Source organism: Periophthalmus magnuspinnatus, chromosome 22, assembly GCF_009829125.3.
Source record: "Periophthalmus magnuspinnatus isolate fPerMag1 chromosome 22, fPerMag1.2.pri, whole genome shotgun sequence".
Classification (NCBI taxonomy): Eukaryota; Metazoa; Chordata; class Actinopteri; order Gobiiformes; family Gobiidae; genus Periophthalmus; species Periophthalmus magnuspinnatus.
The window spans coordinates 13,982,595-13,996,149 of record NC_047147.1 but is presented as its reverse complement, the minus strand read 5'-3'; the positions used below and the strand labels follow the sequence as shown (position 1 = coordinate 13,996,149).

The following is a 13,555-nucleotide window of genomic DNA, read 5'->3' as shown; positions in this document are numbered from 1 at the left end:
ATCTCCATAGAGACACATTTTAGCCAAAGATCCATCAATGCCATCAGAGCACCTCTCAGGAATGTTGTAATTGGTTTAAAGGCGTCAGTGTAGCTTTAATAAGATGGAGATGAGTGATTATAGTGATCTGCCGCTGAGCAACAGAGCTAACGATCACTGTGTGGAAGCCATGCCTTTGATGAGGCTGTTTATTGGCCAAGTTTCAACCCAAGGAATGATGTTCTTAAAGATTTTAAAAGTAGAATTTGCTATGCTCACATTAAATAATGCTTGAATAAAAGTTTCAAATTTAAATTTAAATAAATATTTTTTTAAGGGGTCTAACAGCAACATGTAAAAAGAAAGAAATGAAAAAAAAAACAAAACAATAAAAGTTGTTTACTTCAGAAATGTCATTCCTCTCAAGGCTAGAACAATGCCGTTCAGGTTGTGAACCCATTATCAAAAGAAAAATCAAAAGCAGCAGCCCTCGTAGCAGCTGATGTTCGTTTTATTGGCCTAAGATTGTCGGGACATAAAGCGACATAGGTGTGTATCCGCATGTTCATTGTACATTTATTTGTGACATGTGCAACACAGAGTATAAATGTGTACTGATAAAAGAGACAGTCATATGAAAAAGGCAAAGTTTACAATGAGCTCCCGGGCTTTCCTCTGGTGTTTCAGAGCCAGTTCAGAATGATTCCATTGACATGAATGGAGATATGAATGTATAGTTTCTCTGTGTGACCTCATAGCTCTCCTCTCACCCCGGCACTTTCATGTGGAATTACCAAAGCGATTGTTTTCTCAGCTATAATACAATGCATACAGGATTTGTACATTAAACATCAGTTACATCTTTTCAAATAGTTGACCCCATTAACAAAATATGTATAATAACAATAACAAATTTACCAACAATAAATGCATTTCTTTCTAATAATTCAGAAAGCCTCATCTCTCACTATGCTTGAAACACGTGTCCATATACAACCGTTTATATACACAGTGATGAAAAAATACAGACATGACACAAGTGTAAAAACACAACCCTCATCTGTGAGTTGAACTGGTGAAAGGCTATGGTTGATAAATTAGACGGTTCTTCTCTGTTAATTGGCTTGTGCAATGCTGCCTCCCCATGGCCCAAAGCACACATTGCATGAGTCTGTTTTAGACTTTCTCTTGTCCTATTGCACAATTGATCTTCCAATGAAGAAAACATACATTTCATAGAGTCAGTGTTTCAGTTTCACCATTTCTGTTGGCAATAAGATCAAACTACTGTACAGTGTCACATTTTAAATAAATACTCTTCATAACAAAAGGTCGATGAGTAGATTGGCATTTATAAAACTGAAAAATTATCATTGTCTCCAAATAAAACTCATTCAGCACCAATATCTGGTGGCAGCTTTGGCTGAAAACGTAAACAATAAACAGAAGAGCCAAACTAAAGGCTGAACACTGCAATCCAACACCAGCAGGTAAATATTTGTATTAAAATGAGCTTTAAAACCTGTTTATTAACAGGGCCAAGAAGCTTTACATGAATAGACATATTCTGTTAAGCTGGATATTTCATATAAAACAAATTCATTTCTTTCATTTTGATAAATAAAAATATAAAATCACAGGGATATGTTGTCCACTTTACGGTCCTCTGTGTGAGTCCTGCCAGTCCTCCTGTCATAACTTTCCTAAGTGGAAGAGGATTTGGCAGATTGTGGCCACCACAGCCGTGTTGAGCACCGATGAAATGGAGAGGTCTAATAATCTGCTTTCGTACAGTACAAACTCAGGTTTGTTCTCCTCCACTTTGGCCATGGCCAGGAGGCCTTTAGCAGCTCTGCACAGCATGTTGTTGCTGGGTGGGTCCATTGGAGGGTGTCCCATGTGCAGCAGGCTGTGAGGGTTCTGTTGGTATTGCACCATACTAACACCATCCTCCAAAAAGCCCACCAGATTCCCCACACAGCTCTTCTGCATGGCAATAGCACGAGCCGCTGTGGGCTCCCCCTGTGCCAAGTGTGACAAGATGGCCACGGCCATCTCTCTGTACACCTGGGTCCTCCTCTGCCCGACGTACCTGACCAGGACACTGAAGAGCTTCTCCTGTCTGCTGAACGGAGGAGTGGCTAACAGCAGATCGACATTAGCGTCCTGGATACTTAGCTTACACAGACACTCCAGCACTAGCCTTTGAGGCGTGAGGGGTGAGTGTGAGCTTGCTGAGGGGAAGGGGTCCTGGGACTCTGCAGAGGGGCACACCATCCAGTGCAGCAGCCCGTCCAGGATGGGGAGGCAGATGGTATCTGTGTAGTGGGAGAGGTCTAGCTGGCCGGATATGTTGGCTAGTGTCACAAGGGCATCCTCCCTGAGCACACTTAGACACTCCCACCACCACTCATCTTTATTGCTGGACACACCTTGTTCCTGTTGTTCATCCCTCTGAAAGCTTGGGGGTGCTCTGCTTCTCTCTGGGTGCTGGTGGTGCAGTAGCAGGAGCCTGCCCAGGAGGAGAACCAGAGCAGGGTGGCGGGACATTTCAGAGTCGTTGCCTGGTATGAAAGACAAACTGCGGACAATATTTGACACACAGAGACAGCGCTTGGATAGGGACTCCTGCCAGGCCAGTGTGGTGCACAGAGGCGCTTCATCCAGGCATCGGGGCTCATCTTCTAGGAGGGTGATGTGGTCTTTCTCCCCATTCGAATGCACTCTGAAGGGGTAGGATGGTAAGAAGCGTGCTGGGTGGGCGGATGAAAGTGCATCCACCCGGGCACACAGTACGTCATCAATAGTAGCTGTGATATGTTTGTGTGGCTCCTCTCCTTCTTCTGCGCTGCCCTCCTCTTTCTTTTCCTCCTGTCTGTCTGTATTGTTTCGGGCAGGAGGCTCAGTTCGTGGCTCCAAGTGTGTCTGGATATGAGCAGTGGTGTCTCCTCCTCCAGCCTGCCAGTGGAGCAGTCCAGTGGTGAACTCTGAGATGTAGCCCAAGCGCTCCATCAGGTCCTCTATCAAGTCCTCTTTCTGATCGATCTTGATGGGGAACTTGTCATGTTTGCTGGCCTGTTTTGGTCTTGGTTCTTGCTCAGAGGCCAACTGCTCCTGTGGCTCATCCTTAATCTCTGGTTTCAGTTCATTTTTTTCCTCCCCTTGATCCTTTTCTTTCTCTTCTTTTTTATCATTCATTACCACTATCTCCATGTTGACCTCAGGTGGCACCGTCTCCTCTTTAGTAATGAGTTCCTTTGTGCTGCCCTCTACTGGGGTTTGCTGTACTGTTAATTCAGGCAGAGGCAGAGTTGTAGAATCAAGTTTGGGAGTGGGGCTAGCAACATGATCTATTGTGTCTTCTGTTTTTTCATCACAAAGAATTTCTGAATCGCTTTTGTGTACTTTAGTCCCAATTTCAAATTCTTCTAAGATGCCAAATATTTCAATCAAACAGCGACGGAAATGCTCCACAATTAGCTCAAGGAAACCAGGCAACTGGAAAATTGAGAGAGTGGAATTAGTAAGGAAATCTAAAATACAGAAATTACTCCATAATTGCCTATAATGCAGCTTACCTGTGAGAGGTTAAAGGAGCCCACTGTGCTGTCATCATAGAGCAGTATGTTGATTGTGTCCAGGGCCCATGTGCTCTCAGCCAACAGCCCAGACTTTAGAGACATCATCACACGCCAGGCCTCGGGGGTTCCTGGAATAGAAGAGGACAATGTAGTTAGATGTGATTATAAAAGTCCAGAATGCTTAACCAGTAAATGTATTAACTTTGTGCCATTTTCAGTCCTGTGTGCTGAACAATAAAAATGTGTGATTAAGTACTCACCAGTATCCTTAGATGTGAACTTGCGTCTTGTTTTGAGAGCTGGCATTGTAGCCTCTACAGAACCTGGTGGGTAGTTCAGGTCTCTCCTAAGATTGGGTGGAAACTGAAGCATCCCAGAGCCTTGTGAACCCACCATGCCCATTCCAGGTTTGGGCATCTTCAGGGGGGACATAAAGGGGACTTTGCTGGGGGACATTCTGGAGTCCATGGAGCGCTGGTATGCTCCTGGGCTGGGGGCTCTGGACAGGTGGTTGACCATGGATGAAGAACCAGAGTAGGACGAGGGAGGTTGGCGTGCCGACAGAGGGGTCATGGATGAGGAGGACATATAAGAGGACTGCCGGTGCCACTGCTCCTGCCCTGGCCTGCCCTCCATGTCCTCTCTACCCATTGAGCCGTAAGGGGGCATTTGGGCGGGAGGTCGGTTATGGTATGGGTAGCCTAGGTCTGTCCTGGATGACCACATGTTAGGCCCATCGCTGTGATTCGGAGTGGACCCCCCTCCTATCATACTGTGCTGGGCCTGTGATGGTCCCATGCGATCCCGAGGATATGGGTATGAGAACTGTCCTTGCATCAGTCTGTGCTCTGGCCCTGAGTAGCCCCCTCCGTAGTGGTTGTACATGTCTGGCTGTTGGTTCTGATACTGCATGCCATACATTTCACTCTCATGCCTCTTAGCAGGAGGGCCGTACATACCGTCCATGGGGCGTTTGTAGCCCTGTGTACCAAAACACACAGAGGGTCATTGAGCTTTCACATTTTTTATGTTTGTACACAAAAATGACCAGCATAGAAATCTCTTGACCTGTTGCTGTGGGTATATCCCGGATGAGTGCATACCATAAGACATGCTATACTGCTGCCCATAACCATCATGTCTAGAATTAGACAAAGAATACAAATTGTAAATACAAATATCAAACAAAATGTATCGCATCAAAGTAACCCAGTGCATGGTGTCTGACCTCGGCTGTGAGGGGTATCTGTTGGGAGCGTACATATTGTTCTCACTGTTGGCAGGTCCCATACTGTTCTGACTGCCAGGAGGGCCCATGCTCCCATCCATACTCATCATATGGTCAGGCCTGAAATCACATGAGAGGAAGGAAATAACAAGATAATATAATATAGAATTTTATGGATCTCACTGTAGAGAAATTCATGTGTCAATGCTGCTACATATAGATGAGGTAAGAGTAAAAAACTGCACATGCAAAATCAAGAAACAAGGAAGAAGGTTTTATTTATTTATTTTTTACAAAGCAGGTAAAAATATTCAATGAAAATGAATATTGCAGAACAATACCAAGTTTGAGTTCAAAAGTATTTTTCTTTAACGTGAATATTCAAAAGGGACTGCAGATGGAAAGTAGCAGTAGCTAAATCTGGTGCAAATCATCTTTTCTTTTGTAAGATTAATGAATTTGCACATGGTCCCTGACAAATAAAGAATAAATAAATAAAGAAAGTTAAATTATGTGCAAATTGCTAATGAAAAATATTTTTATTGGCTACTAACTACTACTGTTAAGGTTGGATCCTAAAATGATACCTTTCTTATGTTATATGCTATTCTTAAGTCAAAATCAAATCACAGGGGTCAGGTAGATAATTTCCAGCGTATGTAATGAAGCTCAGAGCTAGTGTGTACCTTCTGTCATAACCTGGTCCATAGGGGTACGGAGAGCGCTGGTTCATAGGTAGAGCTGAGGAGGGTCGTCCATACATATCCTGCATTGGACCACCAGACATCTGACTGGGCATGTAGGGGTCACCTCCAGCCACTGCAACAGCAAAGCACATGCCAACTCAACTTACTATATTGATATATTCGGACACACTACCAGTCAAAAGTGTGGACACACCTTTTTTCAGTATATTTTTTCTTTAAGTTTACAACTTTCAACATTTTTATATACATTGAATAAAGACATATGTAATTATGTAGTAAAAATTCAATACAAATCCTCAAAGTATCCATCCTTTGCTTTGTTGGCAGTGCCTCTCAGAGATCTTACTGATGGATTCACATTCACGTATTTTTTTAGTTCACAGATGTGCCTTGTCAGGGTCAAGAAATGCCAAAAGTGCAAAGCAGTGGCAATAAAATAAAAAATAAAAAAAAATCTAAACTACATATCTATTTATCTATTTTGAGCTTACTTTTTGTTTGCTACATCCCATACATGATCATTTATGGTTCTGATGCCTTCAGTGAAAATCTATAATGTAAATAATCATGGAAATAAAGAAGAAACATCTATAATGAAATATAGTGGGAAAAAAGTTAAATTATATAGTGAAAATCTATAATGTAAATAATCATGGAAATAAAGAAGAAACATAAATGAAAATGTTTGTCCAAACCTTTAATTGGTATTGTATGTTTTATTTGCTTGTATTTAATTCTGTTTAAATGCAACTTAAATACTATAAATAATACTTTTAATCCTTGTTATTATGTTGTAATGTGTGAGGAACTGTGTCAAAGTTATTTTCCTTACGGAACAATAGTTAGTCTAAATCTATAGTTTCAGACATGTCTTGTGTTATCCACCAGATGGCACCATTACTCCATACATATTTCCCTCTTGTGCTGATTAAACCTACTGTTGTGAGCTTCTATCCGTTATTATGCAGCTAACATCCTCTATATTATTCATTCAGACTCCATTCTCTTCAGCCATCAGAGACCCTCTGTTTCTTTCCACAACTCCTGTTTGTTGTGAAAACCCAAACCACGGACGCAGGTCCAAACAGGTGCTTCTCCGTGGGGTGGTGAGGGATGAAAGGTGGTGGCAAGATGGATGAAAAGCATGGAACAAAGTTAGGATGAGAGAAAGGCTAAGCTACATGAAGATCAGAGGAGCTGCTGTTTTTTATGATAACACTGTGTGGATGTAACAAACAGCTTGCATCGCCTTTCATATTTTTACTGGCACGAAATCACATCTGTCTTTTCCTCAGATGACACAGGGATTACACATAAATTAGACCAGGAATGTAGATCAAAAAAACAATGGCCTTAGATGAGTCATGCCAAGAAAATATGTGAAAAAAACGTAGGAAATTGGGAATTTTCAATCTGGAATAAAAGAGATTTCCTAAACTGTATTTTTTCTGTTATAGACATTTTCTATGCTGTAGAAAAGTTCCATCTCTGCATGTGTCCACTTACTCTTTCTCATTCCAGCGAAAGGGTCCTTGGTGTCATAGTGCATCCTCATCATCATGTCGGGCATGGCCAGGCCCTGCTGGTAGGGGCTGGAGGGGGGCAGGGATGGAGCGCGCTTCTGGAAGGCCGGGTCGTTCACCTCCGAGAAGGGGTCCTGTACACTCACACTGCTCCTGAAGGGAGAGGAGGAGCACAAGGACAGGGGGAACATACATAAGGTACAATGACAAACACATTTTAGTTATAGCTTTAACTTTAAGAAGTTAAATCCATATGATTATGATATAATATATTTACATTTGTTCATGATGACTCATAATAACAGAAACAAGTAATTATCTAAATTCAATGAAAAAAATGAAGCTGAATTATAATTTTTAATAGAGGCACATTTTAATATTGTTATTTTTAATTAAGTTAGATAATTATTGTAATTAGAAAAATTTGCCAAAAAGTAATTTTTAACATGTGTTTCACAATTTTATTGTGTGCTTCACAAATCTTTCTTTATTCACATATTTTCTATTCTAATACGTGTCTGAATGTTCAAGGGATCACAAATATTACTATTGTTTTAATTTTCTATGAATAGCTATACTGTGTTGATGTCTGAGTTGTTTCATTTATAAACCTGCATTTGCACAGTGTTAGAATAGCATAACTGATATAGAGTATAGCACCTGTTGGGGGGCAGTGGTGTGGCCTGTCCCAGCGGTGTGGTAGCCGGAGTGGGGGGCTTCAGCTCTGCTGCGACCTCTGCTGTGGAGCTGCTGCCCGAGGACTGAGGCGTCTGTGGGCCTTGGAGGGATCCACCTGAATTTGCTAAAAAGCAGAGGCAGTATTTACTGTGATAGCCCTGGTGACAGCCCTCGTGATCCACTGCAACACTGAGACCGGCTTGTCCTCTGCTCTGACACAGACAGGCTTTAGGTTCTGACTTTGGGAGATAAGTTCAGAATTAGACGCAAGCTCTGCGATGTGTGCTACATGAAACCTCAGCAGAAGATGGAGAGAGTGGAGTCGGGAAAAGGTCACGCTAGGCAAGTCCCTGTCCCATGTAAACAATACACTAAAGGAGATCAATCAGAACTTCATAAATGCAAATGTTCTTTTATTAATAGATAATAGACAGATAGATAGATAGATAGATAGATAGATAGATAGATAGATACATAGATAGACAGATAGATAGATAGACAGATAGACAGATAGACAGATAGATGGATGGATAGATAGATAGATAGATAGATAGATAGATAGATTCATGTGTCCAGGTCCAGTGTGGTAAACAAACTTCTCTTCTATGTTCTCCTACTCTTGGGCTACTTCAACTGCAGAATGTGCTTTTGTTGTGATGTTATTATTACTACATTTTCGATATGTATGATTACCATCACCAAATATCTTAACATAAAACTACTACAACTAGAGAGCCAATCATGAATAGTCATTCAGAGGAAATCAAGGGAAACACACAGTCTATTTAGTTTTTTGACTAAAGCCATGAAGTATCCTAATGAGCATTTAGAGTAGAAAGCCTTTCCCTGTAAGCACTCCAGTGGCCTTTCAGTGCAGCACACGCCATCACTGAAAAAAAAGACAGAGACTTGTGCTTTTAAAACATTGATGCAAATAGTGAATTATTGAATGACACCCCCTGCGTTTACATCATAAGAAAAGAGCAGACAGAGAGACGGGTATCCCATGATGAGGAGGGCTGAGGAGCAGAAATAGGTGAAAGGGCAAGCAAGGTGCAGGAAGCAATAGGGGATTCATCAGCTCCCGGGACATCCCTGAATAAGAAATACTATAGCCCTGTGAAGTGCAATAACAGAGCAGGGAAGGTATCCATACAGCATAACAGGGAGGCAGGGATAATAAGAAACCGATGCAATATGAGAAACTGTGTTAGTGTGCACGTGCTGCTGGTGTGTGTGTGTGTGTGTGTACTGTGACATAATCCCAAAGAGATGGCAGTAGTTAAAGGGGGGTAGGTGGGGTGGGGGTTAAGTCAGTCAGCTGAGCTAGTTTTGTGAATGAAAGGTGGTGGAGAGGTCGAGTTTGTTTACGTAGTACATTCCTCCACTCATTAATCACCCTCCACCCCCCTCTCTCTCCCTTTGCCCCCACCCTCTTGACAGCTGGACGCATTCCCTGTGTGACATCACTAGCCTCCTGCTCTATATATAGACCTGCAGGGTGTCACCGGGGCACACAGCACGTAGAACAAAACAAGGTCAAGGCTAAACTGCTGATGGGGTGTACTATTTTTTGGTATTAGGAATTTAATATAATAAATATAACTAAAGATAATACACAAAGTTTGGGGCAGTGGTATCATCCAAATCAACAAAAAGCACTACTGCACTGCTCCAAATATGCCAGATCGTAATGCTCTCATTAAACATAAAATACAATACAACATCCTAAAACCTACACACCAAAATAACATATATTTATTTACTTAATTCAGCCAGTGAAATGGTCCCAGTACAAAAAGCAATAGCCAACATTCAAAGTTGATATATTAATGATGATATGTTCCAATATTTGCTTTTGAGTGTTTGGGCTTTTAACAGCACAGCAATTTTTCACACCTCAGCTTACAACTTACAATAGTTACAAAGTATAACTGAAAACCCTAAGAAGCATTTTATATTACTTAAGCAAGGTTAGGGCTGGGCATTGTACAGCTTAAAGTAATGATGATGTAACATATGCTTACATTCATTTTAAAGCTCAGGCTATTATTAGCATGCTACTATTGAAATTCATCTCACTGACACAATAATTCTCATATTTAAATCAAAATGTTTTTTTCTGCCTGCACTAAACATGTCAAACCTTTCTGTGGCTGTGATAATGAATAAAATAAAGAAAAGTCACCCATGTCTCACTGAATGTTAGTGTTTAAAGTACTCAGACCTCTGGGCTTGTAGGCTGCATTAGAGGTACTGTACTTGGCTAGAATGAATTGAATTGTTTAAATCTTATATATGACATGCAGTATCCAGGTTTCAAAGGCTACCTCTGCAAATCACACTCACATAGTCATTATCAATTGCTCTCCAAAATCCATTTCACAATGTATTAAATAAAGTACACTGAACTTTGCATATGTTCAGTAATGCAATTGCAAGACAATTATACCATCATTAAATTAAGTTTATACAAAATTATGATAAAATGTGCTATTGAAATTATATATAAGAAATTCTATAAATATACTAAACTACTGTTCAGACAAGTAGAGTGAGAAGTTTAAGTACATGTTTTTTTTTGTTTTTTGTTTTGTTTTAAGCAACAAACAAGTGGCCTGAATGCTAATTAGATATCCTATACCAAATACCTTTTAACTAAATTACATAAACCTAGCAGTAAAACTTTGAGTGGATGGAAAAAATTGATGTAGTATTTATTTATGGCATGTTTTTGGCCCTACCAGGTGAGGGGGGCTGGATCTTGACCTGCTTCCCTCTGTCCCCTGCCCCTGTGCCGCTGCTGCTGCTGTTGCTGTTGCTGTTGCTGTTGTCTGTGGGCGGCTCCTCCCCCCTCTCCATCTTACACTCATAGGCAAACAGATACTGGATGTACTGCTTCTTCAGAGAGCTCGCCACGCTGCTGGACGTGCCCACATTCAACGTGCCGGACAGCTCACGCCACTTCTTGTTTTTGTTCACCTGGTTTGGAAAATAACAGGGCAAAACACGAGACATTAGAAGATTAAATAAAACGTGTTCCCTATGATTTTCTCACCAGTGGATCCCAATCGTGCCAGCCACACACTTGTCATTTTGCCTGGAGCAGGGCAGACTACAGCCAGCTGAGTAAATCAACAATAATTGATTTTATGTTTTGACAGGGTTTTTGTATTTACTTGGACCACAGGCTGAACTAAATTTAGACACTACTGTTCAAGTTAAATAGGAAAATGTCTGAACAATAAGCTAATATTTATTTTGCCAACATATTTCAATTTCCGTTTGTTTGGATTTATAAGAAAATAAATGAATACGATTTCAAAATAAATGTGAAAATTAATGATTAAAATGTTTTTAGATGTGCCAATGTTTGTTATTTTACTCTAGGTAAATATTAGACTGATTAAATGTGTTAAACATATGGACAATTATTACTTCTTAATTGATATACATGTATATTTCCACTACATTAACAAACACACCATATGCTTAAAATTAATTAACAGCCGCATCACTTTTTAATTTGTTCCAAACAGTGTATGTTTCCTTACCATAGCCAGCCCTCCTATCTCACGCACAGCCACATAGAGTTTCCATAGGTCCAGGGGCTTCTTGCCCACAATCGGCAGCTGGCCCACAGGTGTGCCTCTTTCCTCCATAAAGGACAGGTAACGCTCCACCCAACTGCGCCGCTCCGGCTCTGCACCAAGCTCAAAAAGGCGCGCGACTCTATCCCCACCGAGGGAAGACGAGTTAGCTTTCTGCAGAGGAGACAGAACAGAGGTGACTGTAGACTCGGCTAAATATAAAAAAGAATCAAAATGATTAAATACTTGTTTTAATAATGAATATTATATAGGAGAAAAAACTCTATATAATAGCACAGGCTGAATCATTCTGTATGTTTGCAAACACATTTTATTATGTATTATTTGCTTTAATAAAAGAAACAGGTCTGCAGTAAAGGTGTGTAGGTGTGTAGGTGTGTATGGGAGTGCTTTTAAGTGCTTTTAAAAGCACTTAAAAGTTGTCTCCTTTAATGTAAATATAATTAAATACTATTATTGGCTATGTAAATAACACAAATGTTTTGGACGCCACCTCTAAACAGATCATGGTGTCTGCCAAATATGGGTTGAGTTATAAATATTTTTCAGGTGTATCCCAGTGCACTTTCCACAAAACACACCGCGTTGCCTTTGGGGATCTTTAATATTTCATCCTCTATTTACACATTCTAAGGAAAGCCTTTGGTTGAATGGCCGAGCTAAAAGAGCTTTTTGCACAGGGGGAGAAGTTTCACATTTTTATACAGCTTTTCAACACACTCACTGCCCAAAGTTAAATCCATTTCATACACCTTATAGTAGTATTAGTGTGCATGTATAGTAGTGTAATGCTCCTGGTTCTTACAGGGCTGGAGGGGGTCTTGAGGGGCCATGGTGGGCTGCTGATGCTGTCGCTGTCATCCCCGTGGTAGGAGGACAGACTGGCAGGGCTGGGGGACAGTGGAGAAGACACCTGGAGAGTACCTCCTGGTGTAGCGGGTTGGGACACACATTGCTGTGCACCTCCGCTACTGCTGTTAGTGCTGCTATAACCATCTTGGAGCTGCAAAACAGGTAAGAAAGTTTAAGCAAACATCAGTAGTAGTAGAGTATCAGATATATTTTTACCGTCCATGTAAATGTACCCACTGATGTTAGGCTTAAGAACATTTCAAATAATTTAAGATATTTGGGCAGAATAATTCTAAGCGCTTAGTCTGTAGTGATAAGAAAATGTTAAACTAAACCACATTCAAACTGGATTATTTAGCCAAATCGAACTTGTACCACTGTTTGTACAGAATCAGCATTTATGTGTCTTCATTTTCACTGTTTGTTGTCGAGCTGAGATTTCAAATGCGGGCAGATCATTATGCATTAGCTTGCATTCTACATCTCCCGAGCGCGCTAGCTAACAGACTATGAGAAAATCACTTCATGTTAGCTTTCACTAGTGTGCATGTGTAAGTGTGTGTGTGTGCGTGTGTGTGTAGTGCCTGTGAAAGAGGGAACAACAGCTTGACAAGTGCTTCAGGTCTGGTGTGTGGAATGCCCATGTCAGCAAAACCTTATCTTTCTCTCTCCCATTTCTAACCCTCTCTCGCTCTTTCTCTCTCTCTGCCTCCTCTTCCTCTCTTGGCAGACAGATCATCTCTTTCGGGAGCATTGGGGGTCTTTCTGGCTACGCGGGCTGCCTTAAATAATTCAAAAGGCCCTAGTACAGTAATCAGCAAAAGAAAAGACAGGGATTTGCAGAGGATATGATGGAGTGTGCGTGTATGTGTGTGGGAGCAGAGTTGTTAAGTGCAAAAAACAAGGGTGTGTGCGAAGAGGGTAGGTGGGTTGGAGCAAAGACCATAGAGTTGTGTTGGAGCAGTAATAATAGGGCAAAATGAAAAGTCAGCATTGTGTATTGGGACTTATATGTGGACTAGAGGCATCAGGGAAGTTTAAGAAAGCTAGGTGTGTGAGTCAGTGGAGAGGCTGGAGTATGCATGGGCTGCGGATGTAGCATGCTTGCCAAAACATGAAGCAGAGAAGAATGCTACGGGCAAAAAGACAAGGGGAAAACATCGGGAGCACTAAATGTTAAACAAATCATTAGAGGTGCTTTTTGAGCTTTCTGCCATGTTGTAAAAATATTCCCTCTTCAAAAACATACCTGGAGCTGTGTCTTGTTTCATTTACTATTTGAGAGAGTCTGTATTCTCTAGTATGATGAAGTGCAGACCAGTCATAAAATTTTCTATATAAGGTCTGTGCTCATTTATATCACTTTTTAAAAAACACTAATAGCACTGATTCCTCA

The 13,555-nt window shown here is 41.0% G+C and overlaps 1 protein-coding gene across 3 annotated transcripts in view; it reads right to left on the bottom strand.

The window, feature by feature from the left end:
* Window positions 1-472: 472 nt before the first annotated feature.
* The window catches only part of arid1b (AT rich interactive domain 1B (SWI1-like)), a 150,057-nt gene continuing 136,974 nt past the window's right edge, over window positions 473-13,555 (bottom strand). For all 3 annotated transcript variants that reach the window (XM_055230995.1, XM_033988062.2, XM_055230996.1), the window contains 11 exons: window positions 12,113-12,310; window positions 11,251-11,460; window positions 10,441-10,678; window positions 7,679-7,820; window positions 7,002-7,171; window positions 5,475-5,607; window positions 4,789-4,908; window positions 4,629-4,701; window positions 3,821-4,541; window positions 3,558-3,688; window positions 473-3,477 (listed from right to left, as the gene is read on the bottom strand). In XM_055230995.1, the coding sequence (XP_055086970.1) occupies window positions 1,672-3,477; window positions 3,558-3,688; window positions 3,821-4,541; window positions 4,629-4,701; window positions 4,789-4,908; window positions 5,475-5,607; window positions 7,002-7,171; window positions 7,679-7,820; window positions 10,441-10,678; window positions 11,251-11,460; window positions 12,113-12,310 (3,942 nt within the window). In that variant the 3' untranslated portion in view covers window positions 473-1,671. The remainder of the gene's footprint in view (window positions 3,478-3,557; window positions 3,689-3,820; window positions 4,542-4,628; window positions 4,702-4,788; window positions 4,909-5,474; window positions 5,608-7,001; window positions 7,172-7,678; window positions 7,821-10,440; window positions 10,679-11,250; window positions 11,461-12,112; window positions 12,311-13,555) is intronic.